The following is a 15,459-nucleotide window of genomic DNA, read 5'->3' as shown; positions in this document are numbered from 1 at the left end:
GTAGTGCTGAGTGAGGGGAAAGTAAGAGAAACAGCTCTGCAGGCACCAAGGTCACTGAGGAAGGAGGGGAGGATGTGCTCCAGACCAGAGCAGGGATTCCCCTGCAGCCACCAGAAAATACCTTAGAGAAGTAGGTTTGTCCTGAATGACCCTGGGCCATGGAAAGGCCCCAGAGCGGGGCAGGGAGATGTGGGAGCAGGAGGGAGCAGCAGAGAGGGGCTCATATTTAATTCATTCTTACCAAGTTGAGTCTTTTTTGCCCAAGACACTAAGTGGGTAAGTGATCTTCCTATCTTTATCTCAATCCATGTGCTTTTCCATCCTATTTTCTCCCTCTGCCCTGTTGAGGAGGGGGAGTGATAGAGGGCATCTGGCAGGCAGACAAGGCCAACCCAACACAGCTTCCTAGTAAAAAAACTCTACAAGAAATGACAAAGTTAGATAAACAAAGGGGAAAGCTTTTGGACAAGACTTCTGAGTTATTTCGCAAGAAAAGCAGTATGGAAGGAGGGCATGGAGCCCCACAAAGAAATGAAAAGAAAACGGCTGGCTGAGAGCTGGAGAAGAGCAGGTGTCTGGACACAATCTCCCAGTCATGGATGTAATCCAGCTGCAGTAGGAGAAAAGTTCTGTCTGGCTTAGGGCAAGTGGACAGGAGCTGAGCAAACCTGCTATTGTCTTGTATTTTTAATCTCTTTTTATCCAATTTTTCACATACAGCACTATCAACTAGAACTTCTAAACAATTCATTACTTCAGTGTTTTGAAACATGAAGCCTTCTAAGACAAAAGAAGGCTTTTGTCTTCATCACTTTTGTGTACAGTGTGTACAGAAAAGTGATGAAGACAAATGTACAGATTCATTTACCATGAATCTCATGGAATTTAAACACTGTACACAATAGGAAAATATTTCCCCAAAAGTGATAGAGCCAATATGTATTTATTTCTATATTTATGGGGTTTTTTTGTGTACCAAGGCAACAGTTCTCTTTTATTCTAGCTATGTGGAGCACACAGAGTTTCCTGGGTTTTGAGACAAAGAAAGCCTGTGAGATCATTTGGTCTGTCTCCCTACAAACACATTTGTCATCTCTCCCGGTGGTGAGCACAGGGGAGGGTGCATCCCAGCTGGGCTGGTGTGGGTGGCATGGGGAGACCTGTGCTGGGAGGCTCAAAACCCCTCACCCAGCAAGGTGTGGCATAGGTCAAGGGTGCTGTCAGATTTGGAAGCATCTGAAAAACAGTTTGTGTTACTGGTGTGTCAGCAATATGAGGTTTGATGTGTTTCCATAAGTGGTCCGTTAATCTGGGGAAGTACCATAAAAGAGCACAAACAGCACACAGGCATTCGGACAAGCTGCTGCTAGCCCCAGCACTGCCAGGAGCAGTCTCATGCACCACTTCATTCATCTCTCACAAACATTCATTACCTCCACTTCCAGTTCAGCTAATATCAAAGGATTCATTTGGCATCCTTTGGTAAAGGCTGCAGTGCAGGCACTGCTATGAACAGCTCCAGCTTTCAAGAATGAAACTAACATATCTTCAGCTGTCTGGCATTCAAACTCAGCTGGCATCTTTGATGAATAATTGGAAACCTCCTTGCTGCAGTGACATTAAACTTATAGTTTAACCTTCATATTACAACCTCTGAAATAAGCTAAGATTTTGTAGAATAAATATTACTACAGAAATGGAGCACTATTTTGTTTTCTTAACATCTTATACAGGCCAGCCTCCTAGGAGGAAACATTCCCCAGCCTTGCACTTCATGAAAAGCTCATAATCTACAAATGTCTCTATCTGTCCCTTAACAGGTACAACAGGTCTTCTGTGGGCAGCCAATCTTAGGGGCACAGTCACCTTTGCTTTCTTTTAGGTACAGGCAACCCCCCAGTATCTCTCCCTATCCACCAGGCACAGCCACTGCTCTCTGCCAGCTCCCACCCACCTCCCCACAGGTCCAGTGGGGAGCTGGAGCATTCCTGTAAACTTCAGGTAGAACTGACACCCTTGAAATGCCCTAATTCCCTGTTTTGTTTTTTCATGGACAAGTTAGTGTCCCAATTCCACTTGCAGAGCTCTGAGTTTCCATCACAGATGTGGTGGCAATAAGGAACAGGGTGCACAGCACTGACACATGCTGACAGGAAGCTTGGATAGATCAACAGAAATTAGAAGCAAATTACAATCAAAATGTAAGCAAATCAGAAGCAAAAGAAACTTGAAAGAAGGACCCAAGACTAATACTTCAAAATCAGAATAATCAAAATCATCGTGAGTCCATTACGAGTAGAGGAACTATGAGGCATGCAGTGTTTCATTGCTCCTTATCCAATTTATCTCTCTAATCAGCACTTTACAGTTGTGGCATAGGGAGTTATGGGAAAAAAAAATACAGATACCTGAAATGTTACTACCTTGCTTAAAGGAATCCATATAGTTCCCCTGGAGAAAAAGGCTTAGGGAGAGGTACCTGTAACAGGAACTTTATTGAGAAAGATTGCCTTCAAGATTGCCTTCAAGCCCAGAACTTTACCAGTGAAGCTCCAGACACTGGAAATTTTAATATAAATCAAAAGCCAAGTGATGGAGGAGTTCTAAACTCATATTTATGTACTTGCATAATATTAATACCATAGGAGGTAAATATAAACAAAACACAAGATACTTTGCTCATGTCTGTGCTGGATGCCAATTTTGATATTGCTATAAGGTAAGAATATATATGAAAAGCAGTTTATATTAAATAGCTTAAGAGAGGAGATGCCTTCAGGAGGCAAAACAAGCTACACAAGAACTACTATGGTTTCCAAAATACATTTTCTTCTCTGTGCATTAAATAATATTTTCTCTTTTATTATAAACCAGGGGACTTTCAACATCACCCCTGAATGCATTTTGGAAGGACTTCCTGCTTGCCAAATCCCAATCCGAGTTGCATTCTGCAAAACCACATTCATGCTACTTCATTAGCTGACCTTGCTTGTCAGCTTTTATTTATATTATTTATTTAAGGCTACTTTGGCAAGCCAGGAAAACACGCAGGGCAGAAGGGTAGTGCAGATGCTCCTACCGTACCAGCGGGTCTTTTCTCTCCATGTCAGAAGCTCGGCGCGGAAGCCGCGCTCGGCGCTGCCTCCGGAGCGGCTCCGGCAGATGCGCGGGGCAGGGAATTTCCCGGGAAGGTCGCGGGCTGCCCCGGCCGGGCGGGCTCCGGGGGTGCCCCGCGGCCCGGCCCCGCTGCGGCGTGGCCGAAGTCAGGGTGCCAGCTGCCCCGGCAGCACAATGGCTCCATTGGGAGATAGCTGGGGGACAAAGGCGCTGCTTTCAGGAATGATTTTATATGCATACATGTGACCTTTGCCTGAAATGGTTCTTTGGAAAGTGTCCCTGTCCTGAAGCTCTGCTTTCAAATGCAGAACTCTCGGGCTCTTGCTTAATCTGTCCTTCTTTTTTCCTATTTTATTTTGTGCCACAGATGCCTCAGAAGAGGTCATGTGCAGATAACAAGGTGGTGCTGAGCTTTTTCTCATAATTTAATAGAGTAATGGATAAGATTCCTTTCTTCACTTTGCAAAGTCCTTCACCGGGATCTGCTATCTGGAGCTCCTTTTCTGACACATCCAAGCTCAGGCCACCTTTGCTAGAGTACATATAATTTTAAATTTGTACATCCAGATAACAACAGCAGAGCCTTTGGGTTTTTAATGTATTGGAGTGGCTTTTGTTAAATCAAATTTATTAAATTTTATTAAATAAATTTATTATGAATAAATGTATTTGAAAATTGTTTAATTTAATTATGATTTTTAAGTATTTTGAAGGCTTCTTACTTGAATGGGTTTGAAATAGTGGCTGTCAATACACAGTATGCATGAAGTCCAAATATCATGCTAGCTGGGCTGGAGGTGTAGGTGTGAAGACAGAATTTATTACCTTTACCTTGGGATATGGCAATGAATGCTGCAGCTGAAGTGATGGGCCCTCAGAGTGATTATTTGTTAGGTTACAGGGAAAGTTAATAGCAGTGTGACTCTGAGGTTAGCCAAATTTTCCTTTATAAGACCTTGATTTTTGCTGTTTATTGCTCTGACAAATTTATATTTGCACTGATATTTTGTGCTGAAAAGAGTTGGGAGTTTTTAATCTATTTTCAGTTTGCAGCAAAATACACTGAACATTTTTGAGATTAAAAGAAAGAATGTGTTCTTTTCTATACAAATGTTAACCAAAATTATCTGTCCTGTCCATAAACAGATCTCAGGCTTACATACCCTGGAGCAACAGACCAGATTTTGGGGCCCAAGAATAGCCTTTGTCAAATGAATACATTCATTCATTGCTACCAAATTCCATACAAATTTTGTCAAGTTATAGATCTTTAAGAGATCTACGTGTATGCTGAGCACTGTGTGCAACTTGCTCGCACTCAGTGGTTGAGCTCTCTGGAGATCATCTTCTCTGGGTGACTTTGAGGCCCTCACTGACCATGGGTCACAACAGAAATTTGTGAATTAAAACAGCAGGTTTATTTCAAAGGAAAGCAGTTGTAAAAGGTGTTCACAGTCCCAGCCAGGTCCAGGAGTGTGGTCATGGCTGTCTTTCACACACCACTCCCTCAGCACAGTTGCACACAGAGCCTGCGTCTCTCCCATAACAAGTGTGGTGTTGAGCATGCTGGGAAAGCAAATTTCTTGTGCTGAAATAAATCTCAGCCCACTCCCCAAAAAACCCCAAACCCCACTGTGAAATCTTCCCAACCATCCTCCCTGTTCCCTACAGCCCCTTCCTTCAACATCAGTCTTTTAATAGAGGGAACATTGAGAAGGAGGATAAAATCAAAGCTTTGAGGAGCTTTTGCATAGGTCCTGTCATAAACAGGGTGTCTGTTGGAAAGACAGCACAGAGTATGTGATAATGCACAGAGAACACAGAAGCAGACAGATTTCAAGTGTTTGAGGAATATTAAAATTGCAAAGAATTTTAGATACAAATCTAGTTAGAGTACTACAAGTAATGAATGCAAGGAAATTAATATATACATATATTCTGCAATATCTAAACACAAAATATCTGAGTAAAGGGAGCAAAAAAGTACCAGAGAAGAAGAAACAAACTAGCAAACGCACAGATCTCCACCTCATACATAGCAGGCTGTTGCCAACACTGTGCTCCCTATACTTGCTTGAATTCCATGTGAAAAAAGATGCATCTCACCTGCCTCAGAAGCTAATGTGCAGCGTGCCATGCCATTGACAGCCTTTTAACCCCATCTCACTTAAATATAATTTTCTTTTTTTTAAATTTGATTTTAGCTTATCACTTTTCATTATTTGTTACACCATGAAAACGAATCTATTCTACAGCAGACGTGCTTAAACTTAGTGTTACAAGTGTTCTATTGAATAAAGACATGTCTACATTATAAATTAAATTATTTCTCCACATTTACAGAGTTAATATATACCTGTATTTGAAGACAAGCACAAGCTTCCCTACTTAGTCTCAATCCAGCATGGTTTGCAGGAACTGGCAAGATTTAGCATTTCCCAATATATTCATTGCACTCTAAAAATATTTTGGTCAATCTTTACATCAGTTTAACACCACAACATTCTCGGTCATACAGCTACTCACTTTTGAGTCATACTCAATTAAAATAAATCTTAGGCAACTCTCACTCTGTATAAACACATTCAGGCTATTTAGCAAAACAGATGCTGCTGTCCCTCGGTGTCATGGGGAGCAGTGGGTATTGCTTTAGGTTCTGCTTCCCCAGAATTAACTACCTCAGTTCAAGCAGGAGCAGTGACTTGGGGCAGAGGGACACACACTGATGGAAATGGAAGCCATTGCCTGCCCTGAAGGGCTTTGGGAATGGATTACTACCCAAACCCACAAAATTTTGAAATGTGTATGTATAAGGAGTTATTTAGCATCCCTAAAAGGTGATCTGTGCAGTGCCACCACCACTCTTTTACAGGCTGGGGCCATCACTTCATTTTCACAGAATCATAGAATGGTTTAGTCCAGAAGGGACTTTAAAACTCATCTAATGAGAAATTCCTTCCTAATATCCAATCTGCACCTGCCCTCTTTCAGTTTGAAGCCATTTCTCCTTGCCCTACCACTACATGCCCTTGTGAAAATATCAAAGAGCCTCTGCTGCAGCAAACCCTCAGTGAGCTGTGATCAGAGACATTGGATCTGCCTTCTGGACCTGGCTCTAGGCAGCAGCAAGGCACAAGTTGCTTAGATCAGGGCAGGGCTGCACTTGCACAGGTATAGCTGCAAGTAAAACATGTCAGACACCAAGGTCCTATTTTGATCATGCAAAACATCCAAAATAATGAAAACAAAAGTGGTAACTTCCCTGGTACACTGGGTTCTGATATCAGTATTCAGGAATTTGATTTTACAACAAATGCATTGAGGAGAGTATAGAGTACTCACTATAAGGGGCATAGGCTCATGCTTTCATGTGTAGCTAAGGTTTAATGAAAAGGATAAAAAACATTATTTATTTTTCAATATTCAGAACACATAGAAGAAAAGATTGTACAAGCTCAGTTTTAAAGAAGCTGTTCTCCTCAGAATCAGAAATCTGAACATCTCTTGATCTCATGCAATCAGAGGGAGTAGCTATATAATTAAATCAGGCCACACATTGAGCAACTATATATGGATATATATGGAGCTAACATTAAGATCCTATTTTTAAAAGCTGTGTTTACAGATAAGCCAGACAGTTAGAAACAAAGACCTTTTAAACATAACTTCTTTTAATCTCTGCACTTACTGCACTCATTTTAAACAGTATTAATGCAAATAAATTCATCAGAAAATTATATTGGCAGCTTGATGTGCCATGGGTATTACAGCACTAAAATCAACCATAAAAACCAGTGCTTCAAAAAAATTGCACTGCAGATAGTCACGAATAAAAGAAGATTGTGACTTACAAGAAATATACAACCCCTCCTCCTGTTAATCTGTTCCATATTTGATCACTGAGCTTGCGTTGCAGTTGAAAAATATCCCGAGGGACTACTTAGTGTGCTGCCTAATCCAGCCATCCACCCCCTGCAAAGCACAACCTCATGCGATTTTGTTTCATTATGAGTTTCTCTGCAGCTCCAATGACCCGACTCAGTTTCACCTCCAGCAAGCAGATCTGAGCATGAAGAAATAGCTTATGTGGCCAGAACTGTGCAGAAATATGTAATCCTGTACCAGCATAATAGTGTGAGCTGAGCTAATGGAAAAAACATACTTTGTCCAGTTACCTTCTAGGCATGGCTGGAGTTACTCCGTCTGCAATCTGAATGGATTATGTGGTCTTGTATCTCTGACTTTGCTTTGGCATATTTTCTTGTTCTTAACCCTTCATTGGCAGTATTACAGCTACATAAAAGCTTTGTTCAAACTCCAGAGCTTTACCACTTCTGTTAAACAATGTTTTTCCTGCCATTAAATGTTTTTTATTTCCAGTAGACTTTGCCCACCAGTGGGGATGTTACAGTATCCTTTATCCTCAGTTAAAATAAAAACATGTCTTCCCTCTGAAACTTCATCAGACCCAGAGCTTCTAAAAATCATCTGTAAAAATATTAATCCTCTTGTCCTGGGCTGTGTTAACCACAGTATACCAGGCCACAAGCAGTCATAAAATATCACAGCTTTACAAACCTGCACCAGCAGGATCCACCTCTGTGAGGGTGTCTGCCATGGGGAGTTTAGGATGGAAAAGAAATGGCCATAAACTGTAGCCAGGGGTAAATGTGTGTGAGGAGAAAAAGTTTGGATGTGTGAAGAATCATAAAGATTGTAAACTAAGGCTTAGTTCTCCCTGACCAACGTGAGAAGACTCTGCATGGGCTGCAGCTCTCCTCTGAGAGAGCAAGCAAGAACTACCTGAGATTGCTCACAGCTTTATCACTTTGGCCATCATGCAGGGCAGTCCAAGCCCTGGATAAGGCCAGCAAAAAGCCACAGGGCAGAACAGAGCATTAGCAGCATCAGCCAAGATCCCTGGCTTGAGGGCTGACACCATGGCTCCTTATCTACCTGCCTTATCACTAAGACATTGCTCTCTACACCTTCAATCCTTCTCTTCTACTGGTTTTCTTGTCCCAAAGACAATCCCTTATGCCCTATCCCAAACAACATCTCTTTAATCTAACACAGTTACAGCTCCACCTAATTTTGAAGTTCCTAGTCTTGCACAATATGTTCAAGTGAAGTCAAAGTCATCCTGAACAAGATGTACAAATTTCTTAAATCAAACAGTAACTCACAAATTGTAACTAGGGACCAAGTTAGTAAAATCCATAGAGAAGGGAACAGAATAAATTTCAAGGCTGCTCTTACCTGCTACAGAAAATCCAGTGTTGAAACCTGTCTATAAAGGCCTGACAAGAGATGCTGCATTAGGAATGAGGGTTATGAAGATTAAATAAAAAATAATATGATGATTACACACTCCCAGATGTTAACACCAATCCATAGGTGACAGTAGCCAACAGACATAAGCAACAAATGTAGTCAATCCACCCTAGAGAACAGAGGTTTACCCTAGAGGACAAAGCTTACAGAGGAAGGACTGATGACTTCCAAGGGTCCCTCTGCAGGGCAGGGGTTGAAAATACACAAGGATTTGCAGGTGATACATCAAGATCAGCCTTTGAAGCACAGTCAGGAATTTGGACCACTCACCATCTACTGTACCAGCAAGAAGCTGTTGGTCCAAGTTGTGACATGACCTGGGTGTAGATGCAGCATTTGTAATTCAAAATCAGGGGGTTGGCCACCATTACTATAGTGCTTGGATTTTCATCTTCCTGAAAAGAAAGTTGAATCTCCAGAGAAAATAAACATCTCCATCTTTTTGGGGCAGGGGAAATTGGATAAATTTTTAAGAAGTAAATAATAATAATAATAATGATCATGATAATAAAATTTTCTTATTTCTTACCATCTACATATGGGGTCTAAAAGCTGTTTCACATGATTTAACAACTCATCCTTGTTGTGTGAAAATCCATTGTGAGAAGAAGCTACAAGCCCAGCTGCAACATGGATTAGGGCCTAACAAGTGCTAGACTGAGCAGGTATCAATCACAGTGACAGCTCCTCCTGCACTGAAATGTACTCAATTCTGGGAAAAAAAAAACCCAAGAGTGAACTGGCTTGTTTACCTTTGGATGCTGCAGAGAGGAATTGACTGCAGTGAAGGTTTTTGGGTTGCACAAATCAATTTTACATGCAACTACTTGAGAATTCTAAAAGGACTTGTTTGTTCACAAAGCTTAGTTTATATTTCTGCTTACAATTCATACTTCTGTTTTTGATTTCTCACAACATTTGTGTCCTTTTTCCAGACCCCCCTACAAGTCTTTATTCACTAAAGCTTTCAGAGTTTTGTTTTTGTTCTAATGTTTTTGCCTTCTAATGTTTTTGCCTTCTAAGTTGTTTTTATTATGATGTACCACACTGAGTGCTATAACAGCCTGTGAGGGATAGTTTCTAAGAAGAATAAATTATGGGCATTAATACAACAAAGCACAGAGCTTTTGAACATTTGGTTTCAACGTGGAAAGATTCTCTTTCATATGAGAATCATGTTGAGGATTTATTTCTAGGGGACTTTTTCTGCTTTTAAGATCTAACGAAGGAGTATTCTACTGAAGGCTTGATTTTTTCCTTGCACATTCAGTCATGGTTATTGCAGAGCTCTTCTGCTGTTTCTCATTTCACTGCAAGGTACCTATGTGCATATGAAAGGTATACTGTGCAGGGCTTGCTTTCAAGTTTTGCATTAAGTGGGGGGAAAGGAGGGTATGGGGGTTTTGTTTGAGCTTCTTTTGTGAAGAGAGATTAAGGGAAGCATACGGAAACCAGGGGCAAAATAGTTCCTTAAATAAATCCAGATCTCCCCTCTGTAAACACATGCCAACCAAATATACAAATTACAGCAAATTGGTTGTCTGTGTTCACAACTGGGCTCATGCTAAAACTAAGAACACTGTAAGCTTGAGTTAGAACATTTATTTGGACCTCCTTGAAAAGTCTTCCTTTCAGTAAGTTCAATCCTGCAACATAAGTAATTTAGCTCTCATGAGTAGTCCCATTGAATAAAAGCCGGGCCTGGATTTACAGGGTCACCTAAACCAACAGAGGAGTTTTGAATGCAACATTTTCCCATAAGTCACTTCCCATTATACACTTTTGCCACCTGGACTCCATCTCCTTAAATCTGCTTTATTGGTCCCATATGCCTTTATTCCATGAAGTGCTCGAGCTTTGATGGAATCGAAGGGACACAAGCAAGCACCAAGCAGCTTTCCTGAGCCAGTGCTGCAGCCGCGCTCCCAATTAATGCCTCCATTCATAGAGCTGTGTCCCCACTCTGCACGCAGGGAACAGCCTCCCACTTGTAGTGGCCAAACATGCTGCCTTCCAAATCTGCTGACAAAATCCACTGCATCATGGCTGCCTCCAGCTTGCAGCTCTGTGCCCGTGGCCTTCACACGATGGAATTGCCTTTTACTGAGTACTGCTGAGTGCTGGACACCAAACACTTCAACTCCTGTAGGGTTTGTGCCCTCCTAGTGCCCAAGAAAGGATCTCACCCATAGCCCTGCAGGCCTGGAAGCTGGCAGCCCCCAGCTGGCACCACTGCCCCCTTCTTGTACCATCTCTGGCTCCCACTTGGCACCCAGGAGATATAGTTTAGTCCTTCAAAAGGCACAAAATACTTTTTTCCCCCGTGATTTTGGTTGGATCTGGTTTCTGGCTGTTTAGCAAACTGACTCACCAGGTCCAGCTGAGCCTCTGGGCTGATTCTCAGGAATCCCCAGTAGTGGAGTGGGAGGAGGACAAGACCACCACATTCAGAAGTCCTGTATCAACTAACTGTAGAATCACAGACGAATTAGGGAAGAGAAAGACACAGCTCCATCTATCCTTCTGGCTGCATATCTCTATACACCGTCTCCTTTTTGTCAGCATTTTACAATACAAAAAGTGTAAGAAAATAGTGCAGATTTCCTGAAAACAATGGCAGCTTTTGGACCTGGACAGATTTTTAGCAGCCCCTAAATGCATTTCAAAGCTGGCATGTTAGCTGTACGCCTACTTTTAAGGTAAGGATGCAAACAGTTTGATTATATCATACTCCAGGTCAAAAAGTGGGGGGTGGGAACCGCAAACTTTGCAATGTTTGACTTGAACCCAAGTGAAAACTTCTGAAGGCTTTTGTGGGTGTTTGAACTTTTTAGTGACAGGAATCAAGGTAAAAGCAACTTGATTGTTTCTTTTTATCACTTTCCAGCCTTGGTAAAAAGCCAGGAATTCGTTAATTACTCTGGACACCAGTGGGGCTGGATTGGCAGCAGCAAGGAGCTCCGAGCTTTTTCCTTGTAACTCCTCTGCTGAAAAACTCCTGTGTAGTTCCTTCCTCACAACATGTCTCACAAGGAGATTTATGGCTGTGTTTTAACCATGTGTCAGCGAGCCAATGCATCAAGATTTACAGCAGAAAACTCGGAGACTCATCTTCTGCTGAATTTTCCCAGCGATAGCTATTATAATTTATGAGATTAAATACTACAGAAAAGTGGCCTAGATGAAGGAAGCTAGTCAATGGCACTGTATCCCTTCCCATCCCTGCAAAGAGTAAGCAGGACCTGAATAATGTGATCAGAGTTTTTAGCTGCAACATGTTGCTCACAAGCAGCAGCAAGTTAGTGTCTAGGAATACCAAGAAATGGATATTTATTTGTATGTCCTGAGGTTTTGCTTTAGTTCTTGCAGGATCTCTTACCATCAATACTACTTCTGTCAATTAGTTTTCAACCAGACTCCCAAACATCCCAGCAGAGACAAGGACCTATACAGTAAATGTGAGGTGCTGATCACTTGCCTAGCCACCTTTCACTAAACAAAGAATTTAAAAGCCATTTCTCCAGGGTTGATTGGTTTTGTTTTGATTCCTTTTTTTGATTTTGGCAGTCCACGTGCACAGGGCAGGAGTCTGTGAGACTGGAACAGAGAGGCAATGCACTTGTGAGGGGATGCCAAGGAAAAGGCCCGAGGCAGGTGAGAGCTGAACACCTCTATTTTCTTTACATTTCCTAGCACTGTACTTCTTGACAGCTCTCAGCTGCTTTCATGACATGGATGCCAGGGAATGAACAGCACAGCAAGGAGTCCCTGTAGGTGGCCTAAGCAACACAATTTGCTGTTACAGAGACGTACTTTTTTCTCAGACCTTTTTTCCGCCAACAAAAGCTCAAATCTAGCTAAGGTGATGTCAGCTATTCCCTCTCATTTTCTGGCTCATGCCTAGAGTATAATCTTGGTCCACATTTCAAATATGAAACCTTTCATTAGGGCTTTGAGTATTTCCAGTTTAAATTGTTGCAATCTCTTCCATGTAACCAGAAGAGCATATAAAACTCAGACACCCCAGCAACTTGCCAAGTTGTGCTCAGCTGAGTTTCTTGCTTCCATTTGGAGTTAGCTGTTATGGATCACAGTATTGAAATAAACATATGTCAGACTGCATTAATGAAGAGCTGTTGAGCTTAGAAAACTCCAAAAATCTCTTCATCACAGCCTAATTTCAGGTTTCAGAATTTTTTGCTTAATCTCAAAGATCCAGATCCGTTATTCTCAGTACCACTGCTGATTCTTATCACCACTTTTGGCTCAAAAGGTGAAAAAGGTGAAAACACCTCCAGATTCAGCCTGCTATGCCTCTTGCTATCATCCCACCCCTACATCCATTACCTCAGGGAAAAACATTTAATAGAACAAGAAGACTGGCAAAAGAGAAGAGAAGACTGGCAAAAATTAACAGGTGACAGCACCCATCCTTCTTCCACTTTCTCTTCTTGCCTCACAGACAGTAATTTCCACATAATTTTTAGCATATAAACATCTTTCTGCAAAAAACATATTTTACCTTTAACAAGGTAGTACCTTCAGAAAATACATAATTACTACTGAAGTAGAATTTTGCTGTTTAAACTGTCAGTCTTCACACATCTTCCAGGGGACCAATAAGAATTTCAAAAGTAAAATTAAGCCCAAATATACTTTAAGAGATGACTTTTTAAGGTGTCTTCCTCCATTTAAAAGGATTAGTAGAGCACAGTCCCATCATGTTTCCTTCCCAAGTTACCTGCAAGACATGCAGGAATACTTGATGCACAACAAAAAGCCAGTTTAGGTATAAATGCAATATATGCATAGTAGAAATAAAACAGGTAATAATTTTTAAAATTTAATTATTGGAGCATGTACTCTCCAGCAGAGTTTCACCCATCTATTAATTCAGCTTATACTTTACCAGTAGGTAAAACCAGCAGGATTAATGTGGAACTATGCAAATAAATAACAGCAATAATACAACATCAAGAGGGTTCCAAGAGTGCTGCCTCTCTCTTGCAAAGCACCAGCCTACTCTCTCTGATCCCTTATGCTTTTGCCATTCATCTCAGGTTGGACGTAAGATGAAATTGTTAAATCAGAGGCTGGGGAGGATGCCAGACTTCCAAACCCAGGCTGTGAAAGGCCCCCTCTGTCCATTGCAGAGTTTCACAGGGACTGCAGACAGCAGATCTGAGACAGCCTTTCAGGCCTGTCTTTATCAGTCAAATCTCCTCTTGTGCTCTGGAGGAACCCCCGGAGAGACTTCAGGCCCCTGGCTGTGCTGGTGCGAGGGGGCTGGGCTGTGTGCACCCCCAGCCAGCCAGACCCCAGGCTGCCAAACCTTCCCTTTACACAGGCCAGCTCTCAAGCAGCACCAGCCTACCTCTGCTTGCAGGACTTGTGATTCTTGAAAAAGTTTTTTATATCGAGAAAAACAAGATACTTGTCAGGAAGAGAAATTAAGCCTCTTCCAGTTTTATTACATTCCTTCTATTTTATAGGTAGGCTTTTTCTTTTTTGTTTGCTCTCCAAAAGACATTATAATATAATAATCAGCCACTGGAAGGAGTTTGCTTTTGATTTGCTTTGGATGAACTGCCTTAGATAGACTGTGTCTGAAGTAGAAAAAATTAGTCCTGTATTTACTAACATGCCACAGGCTCAGGGAGAAAAGAGGGGAGTAATCCCTCAAAAAGGGCTGTTTCTTATAAAACCCACCACAAGTAATCAATATACCCAAAAAGAGCAAAGGCAGGGATGGAGCAAACGCTTAATGTGAACCAGACTGAGTAACACACAACAATCAGCTTGATGGGTGAAGTAGTGATTTGGCAAATGTTCTGACATTTCTTGCCATGGGATTTCCGGACAGTCATGGTGAAAGTAAGTAAACATGCCTCATCAGAAAAAAACATTAGCAACAGGCCCAACAGTAACACACAGCTGGGCTGTTCATTGAGAGCAGGGATTCCTTCCTTTACCTGATACTAAATCTTACCCCTCACATGGGGCCACAGAGCAGCTTCGACATGAATTTTATATAAAAAATTCACTTCCATCAAAATACGTCTGAGCTGGAGGTGCAACAACATGATTGTCAAGTTCACCCTTCATGACAAAACCAAGAAGTTCCCTGAATTAATCCAAATCCACTGCAAATGTTTGAGAAAACAATCCAGGAGCTGGCACTTTCTGTCTCCCCAGCTCATGCACTTTCCATTACACAAAGAAATTATATATTTCAGCAACAGGATTACCCAGGCCTTTCTGAGGAAAGCCAAAACAATTTCCTCACCTAGAAAACAAAAATGAGAGGGTTAAAACATATTAAAGGTTTAAAACATTGAAAATACTAATTGCTATTCCCATGTAGCAACTGAATCTTGACTTTTTTGTTTGTATTTCATTGAAGGAACTCCTCCCATCCCTGGGGAGCATGAACTGTGCAGAATGGAGAGAAGCAGAAAAGGGACATCTCGTTTTGTCAAGAGATGCATTCAGTCACTCAAAAAGGAATATAATATATAAAATCACTTAATAAATCTTCAGCTCAAGAGCCACTATTCAAAGGTTCTTACAGCGTCTACAAACTCAGATGATGTCCTAATGCCCAGCCCTTCTTTCTGAATACCTGCAAAGAGATGTGAGCTTTTTTGGTGACACCAAACTTGGGAGGGAGTTTGAGACAGTCCCCTAAACTGGAAATCAACAGCAGCAATTGTATACAAAGTTTGGGACTCTTGGATAAAACATCAGGGGTCATGGGGAACATTCCTGCATTAAAGTCAGTGTTTGATTCCAAAATTTGATATCTCCAAGATGGTAAGAGAGATTTAAAGAAAACAAGACTATCACTCAAAGTGTGACAGAGGGTATTACAACATCATCTCCAACAGGCATTAACACTGAGTTTTAAACACTGAGTGCTGGGATTTGATGCAGCTCCAGCAAAGTGCTATGTTAAGTTTTGGAGAAGATGTGCTAAATTTGGAATGTTGTCCAAAGAGAAAACCAATT

At 41.5% G+C, this 15,459-nt stretch overlaps 1 protein-coding gene across 1 annotated transcript in view; it reads right to left on the bottom strand.

The window, feature by feature from the left end:
• ENPP2 (ectonucleotide pyrophosphatase/phosphodiesterase 2) overlaps window positions 1-3,301 on the bottom strand; it is a 71,510-nt gene extending 68,209 nt beyond the window's left edge. Inside the window, 2 exon segments of the mRNA XM_064706573.1 lie at window positions 3,085-3,211; window positions 3,213-3,301. Coding sequence (XP_064562643.1) covers window positions 3,085-3,211; window positions 3,213-3,301 — 216 coding nt within the window.
• Window positions 3,302-15,459: the final 12,158 nt, after the last annotated feature.

Source organism: Zonotrichia leucophrys, chromosome 2, assembly GCF_028769735.1.
Source record: "Zonotrichia leucophrys gambelii isolate GWCS_2022_RI chromosome 2, RI_Zleu_2.0, whole genome shotgun sequence".
NCBI lineage: Eukaryota > Metazoa > Chordata > Aves > Passeriformes > Passerellidae > Zonotrichia > Zonotrichia leucophrys.
The sequence above is the reverse complement of the archived record's forward strand: the minus strand, read 5'-3'. Positions and strand labels throughout refer to the sequence as shown.